At 33.0% G+C, this 6262-nt stretch overlaps 1 protein-coding gene across 1 annotated transcript; it reads right to left on the bottom strand.

Annotated features, from left to right (window-relative positions):
- Window positions 1-436: 436 nt before the first annotated feature.
- Window positions 437-3405, bottom strand: LOC112597428 (protein ANTAGONIST OF LIKE HETEROCHROMATIN PROTEIN 1-like). The gene is made up of 2 exons (XM_025343474.1): window positions 2829-3405; window positions 437-1373 (listed from the first exon to the last, which is right to left on the bottom strand). Exons 1-2 carry the CDS (start codon window positions 3249-3251, stop codon window positions 564-566), a joined length of 1233 nt encoding a protein of 410 aa, XP_025199259.1. The 5' UTR covers window positions 3252-3405; the 3' UTR covers window positions 437-563.
- Window positions 3406-6262: the final 2857 nt, after the last annotated feature.

The raw sequence follows: 6262 nt of genomic DNA, 5'->3' as shown, positions 1-6262 counted from the left end.
ATTTAGTTTGCATTGGCCGTTGCTTATGAAGAGATGGTTAAAAAGTACAAAGAGTTTGATCCTTCGGCAGACAGAAACACTGTTGTGAAAAAAATTAATGCGTTGCGTACGGTTTATAAGAAAGAACTATCAAAAGTTAATAATTCGTTAAAATCTGGGGCTGGAGCGGATGAAATTTATAAACCTAGTTTGTGGTATTTCGACCTTCTGCATTTTTTGAACGACCGGGACTCTGTAAGATCTACTAGGAACACAATGGATGACGAGGACAAAGAAACACAACAATATATTGTAAGTCAAATTATTTTTTATTTATAGTAAAATTATCTTAATAATTAATAATAATAATGAACAATAATTATTAATAATTTTATCTAAATGTTATATAGTATAATATTATACTTTACTATGTATTAATGAATTAATGATAACTAGTGTTCAAATGAATTGTCTGTAATCTAGTAAAGTGAAAAAATCGCTATAAAACTAAATTCTTACAAGCAATATAGTAAGCATACTAATATAATTAACATATGATAAGCTTTTTTCAAGAACTATAAATTTCAAACGTTCCATGCACTTTTTTCTTGCCAAGGAACAGACCCCTCACCGTTGAAATATGTACAGAATTTTTCTCTGATAATTTTTGCTCTTTCTAAAACTTGACCTCCTGAACGTCGTTCGAGGTTGTGTAATATATCGGGATTACACCTTGCACCTAGTTGAATAGTACCATCCATAGTATTTTCGTGATCAAAACATTCAAGAGAGGTGTAGGAAACTGATTTTTTGCGTAGTAAATTGTGCAAGGCACAGCATGCGAGAACTACTGATTCAATAGTTTTCACTTGTAAATTAATTGCATTGTTAAAAATACGAAATCTTGATGTTAAAATTCCAAAACTGTTCTCAACCACTCGCCGTGCTCTCGATATTCGATAGTTACATATTCTTCTCTCATTATTAAGTGAAACTCGACTGTAAGGCTTAATAAGATCAGGTCGCATCGCAAAAGCATCATCCCCCACAAAAACATATTCCAGGTCAAGATCGAAGCTTACTGGTTCAGGTGCAGGAATATCCAATTGGTTATTTACAAGTCGTTCGTAGAAAATAGTGTTATTTATCACACCTCCGTCAGATATTCTACCGTTCGTTCCTACGTCACAATATATAAATTCGCAGTGAGCGTTTGCAATAGCCATTAAAACTATACTATGTGTCTTTTTGTAGTTGTAGTATTTGGAACCACTATTCTTTGGTGGAATGATCTGGACATGTTTGCCATCGATCGCACCCAAACAATGAGGAAATTGCCACTTCTCTTCAAAATCTGAAGCGATTTTCATCCACTCATTTGCTGTTTTAGGACACTGGAATAAAAAAAGTTTCTTTAGATTCTGAGCAGAGCGATGTGTGTGTATGTGTTTCAACCGTATCTTTTCTGATATAGGAAAGTGAATCTAGTACTAGTTGGTACTTTGGGGGGTCAAAAATAAAAAAACTTCCAGTAGTTCCATAATATGCACCGGTAAAAACAAAAAAAAAAAATTAGGAAAACGGGAATTTTTACGCAAAATCGATTTAAAACAAATGATCGTAGACACATGAAATTTTTACTGAATGTTTATATTAGCATTCTCTATACATCATACAATTTTTAAAATATTTTGACTTGTCTTAAGCTGTTTATGGACATCTTCAGTTTTAAATAGTTATAGTTTTTTTTTTCTATGAATGTCAATAAAATTTGATTCGTTCAAAAAACTTGAAAAGTTAATACAAGGTTTTTGATATATTGTTGCAAAAGCAGTTGAAAAGTATCAAAGATACTATGCATAATTTTTTTAATTATTTAAAATTAAAATTTTGATGTTTAAATTTCTACAAAATTAACAAAAATTGTTGTGTCTACCTTAGTACATTCTTATACTTTTTAAAGCAACTAAAAATATATGCTCTATTATATTTCAGGAAGATTCTGAATCTACGGATTTAGACCATTCCTACCAACGAGATGTCACCACATCAGTTGTGCCAACATCAGGTGATGATAGATCAACTACATCACGAAGTGTGACACCATCACCTATCGGACAGCAGTCAAAGCGGAAAAAGAAACTAACTCCGACAGATGAGGTGATGCAGCTAGCGGGACAACAACTAAAAGCTATTCGTCCCGATGATGAATTTGAAGCCTACGGAAAGTATATAGCCCACAAGCTACGTTCCCTCAAAGGAAACCAGGCCGTATATGCTCGAAAACTCATAAATGACGTGATTTTTGAGGGGGAGCTTGAGGCACTCACTAAAGATTTTAAAGTAATGAACAGTCAACCACACCATACATTCGAAACTAATGACTTGCTACAATTTAATCCTCAACTTTACCATCCTACATATATACCTCGAATATTTGAGCATCAACTGCCAAACTCTCAACATCTCTCTAATATGACAATTCCAAATGCTCAACATCTCTCTAATGCGACACCACCAATCTCTCATACAAACGAACCAGAACAAGCCAATTTTAAACAACCAAATATTCAGCAACCAGAATCTCAACAGCCCGAAATTCAGCCACTCATTTATTCAAACTATATGCCAAGTTCAAGTAAAACGATAAACACAGATCTCAACCAATCAATGGAAAACAATGTTTCTAGTTTCTTTTCAAAATTCATTTAGTAAAAGGGCATTTTCACGTGTAAAACATATTCTATAATTATTCAATTTATATTGTACCTATTACATTTGATTATAAATTATAATGTTTGTATTGTCTATGGTTTAAAAGTAAATAAAAAAAAAATTAGTGAACATACCTGTATGTATTTTTTTAATACTTTGTAGATAGCCTCACAGGTTTCCGGAATTATTTTGCAGAGAGCTGGTTTAGAAATGGCAGTTGAAAATTCCATGTCCTTAAAGCTTCTTCCGGTAGCAAGGAATCGTAAGGTAGCTGAGAGTCTCTCGTGTGGAGATATGGATTTTCTCATAACAGTGTCTTTTTTCACGATAAACGGAGAAACTAACTTTAACAATTCAACATAAGTCTCTTCATCCATTCTCAAATAATTTCGCCAGTCATTGGGTTCATTTCGTAATTCTCGCAATAAGTTTACATGCGAAAATTCCCTTTTCTTCAGCAACCATTCGCGACTCCACTTTCTTCTTGGTCTTCGCGACTGTTTTGCTTTTTTCGCTAAACAAACTAGATATAACGACCACAACAGTACTTCCTCCATGGTGAAAGCTAAAACTGAGTTGTGATGAACCGTGGTCGACAAAGAATATTGGACAAGAAATTGTAGTGTGTAAACAATATTCACTATTTCGATTAATTGGTACAATAAAAATTGTCAATCACATCGTAACGATTTATTGTTACGTGTAAACCCGGCTTTACGTGAGTTGATTTGTTTTTGCTTATTTTTATTTTCCAATTATTTGTCCATAAGTTGATCATATTAAGGTGATTTTGGATCCGTAAGCTAGCAATCTATAGACTGCGATGTGACACCGATATTAGAGTTTTGTCAGCGTGTGTGCCAATGAATGTGTAAAAAATTTTTGGAATATCATGGGTAAACGCGGAGTATAAAAAAGGGGCGATGTCGCTTCTTTGTGGAACACCTGCTTTTTAAGGGTGACATATTAAGTAACTGTTTTTAAGACAAATAATGAAAAAACGGTCTGATAGATAGGATTTTAAGAGTAGAAAATAGGGGGCTATAAGGAACTTTTTAATTAAAAAAGAAGTCCGTCATGCCAGATCCGGTAAAAGGCTTGGGAGATGTCGAGAAAAACAGTGAGGCAAAATTCTTTTTTTCAGAGCATTGGAGATATGATCGATAGTGCGGTGTAGTTGGTGAGTTGTTGAGCGATGGTCTCTGAAACCGAATTGTGTGTGCGGGATGATATGTGCATTGGTGGTGATGGAGAGAAGCCTTTTTAATAAAATTTTTTCAAACATTTTTGATATGGTGGTAAGAAGGCTAATTGGTTTGAATGATTCTGGATTTTCGGTTGGTTTGTTTGGTTTGAGAATAAAAGTTATAATACAGTGTTTCCAAGTCCTAGAAAAGTATGATAATTTAAACAGTGCATTAAATAAGTGGAATAAATAAATTATGACTTTGCGTGGTAGGGATTTTTTTTATTATATTGTTTATTTCTCCGGGGGATTCAGCAGGCAGAGACATTGGGAGAGGAGATTCGAGGTAGTAAAGTAAAGTAAAGAAATGGCCCATAAATTGTATTTTTTTCTAAGAGGAAAGGGGGGGGTGGTTTATTCGTAGAATATTTTTGTTGCTTTCCACAGAAACATATTTTTAGTAGTTAAAGATTCTACGTAAATGTTATATGATTGATTTTTGTATTTTTGGATTTGCTTTTTTTCATTCGGATATTTAGTTTGTTAAGTTTGGTCTTGTCATTGGGATACCTAAAATTTTGCCAACCTTTCCTTGTTCTACGTTTCTCGGTAAGTAGAGCTTGTATATGAGGAGTTTGGTTTTTTGTATCGAGGTTGTAAGGTGGTTAATCGCGTTATGGATTTCATCGATTGATTTTAGAGAAACGTTAAGTTTTATATCGTCATTTAAAATGCTTTTGAAGATAGACCAATTTGTATGACCGGGGGTGAGAGATTTCTTTTGGCATGGACCAATTATTGTTTTAATTTGGGCGCAGAATTTAAAGTAGTCAACCTGTGTGGTGATGAACAATATGGGTATGCATTTAAGAATTATCGTCGACATTTTCGTTGGCTTCGCTTAGTACGTTATAACAGTTGAGAGTGGAGAATGTGTATTTACTTTTTTCGTTTTTATTACCTTTTAATTTCGGTGACATATCTAGAGATGGTGGGCGTTTTCCTGTTTTGATTATCCATTCCGGTTCGGCTGATATGTTAATATTATTTTTCGTTAAGGTAATATGTAAAGGAGATGCTATAACGTTTGAACCGTTTTGTGCGTTATTTGCAGTTGCAGGTTTGTTGCTTATCGAGTTGTTAGACATGGTGCCTCTCGGAGAAAAGTAGTTGTCAGGAAAATGATAAGCAATTCATATCTCAAGCGATATCAACGTTAAAAACCAGAAAGTGTTATTCAAAATAATCAGAAATATCAGCAAATTACTAAAAAAAAATTGTAACTGTATTTTTAATACATTTAAATACAATAATTAATACAATTAAAAAATGGAAACAGTAAATCTTATACCATCATCTGAAGTTTACGACTATTGCTGTTGAATGTTGATTACAAAATATGCTATTAAACGTTAGTTCTTAGCACAAAAATACAGGATAGACTAAATTTAATATTTTTATTTGTTTTCTGCACTATTATAACTAAATATTGGAATAAAGTCTAAAAATAATAAAATTTATCGAGGAATATTATGGAAATTGCGCCGGAAGCGATAAGGAATTTTGAAACTGTTACGAATATATAGATAAAATGCATACAATTATAATTAAATGAAAATGACAATAACATTATTACACTTACAATATCTGCCTAGTTTTAAAATAATTATTAATAAAAATTATTATATACGTATTTATAATATATATAATACAAGCTGCCCCGGCAAACGTTGTTTTGCCATATAAATTATATCTAATGAATATTTTGGTATTCAAATAAAAAATAATTAAATTATTGTAAGTGAGAGGAAATGTCGTATACTGGTTGTTTAGCCACGAGGCTCCTACAAATCTGTGGTCGGCCTCGCTAACTACACCACAGAGAGATGAACTTGGAATAAACGTGGAGAATTGCTTAAAGAGAGGTGACCATACAAAATATAAACATTCGAGTCGTATTTAAAGTGTGGATTACACAAATATAATATTAAAATGTACAAATTAACGTATCACCAACGACGAAGTGTTGACAGTTTATACAATGATTGATAATAGACTAACAGATATCACAATCACTTTCGTCGTGGTGATAATAATAATAATAAGAATAAGAATAATAAGAAATAATAATAATAATATTCGGCCAAATACGATCTAAACAATCGTGGTACAATTTGTTGTATATATAAAAAATAAGATATGAAAATAATGACAGTATTTACGTGAATCCGTTCCTATGCCGATGTTGTCGTTGGCAGGTGACCAATTGACGGCGACAGTAAGGCCACTGGTCAGCTGTTTCTTCTTGAGCACGACGGTATAACAACAGGCAGACGCGTGCGCAGGCTTTCAGAATGGGGGGTGTTTTGAAAAAAAAAATGT

Source organism: Melanaphis sacchari, unplaced genomic scaffold (assembly GCF_002803265.2).
Source record: "Melanaphis sacchari strain LSU unplaced genomic scaffold, SCAv2.0 Contig415_pilon_pilon, whole genome shotgun sequence".
NCBI lineage: Eukaryota > Metazoa > Arthropoda > Insecta > Hemiptera > Aphididae > Melanaphis > Melanaphis sacchari.
This window is presented reverse-complemented; position numbering and strand designations above follow the sequence as displayed.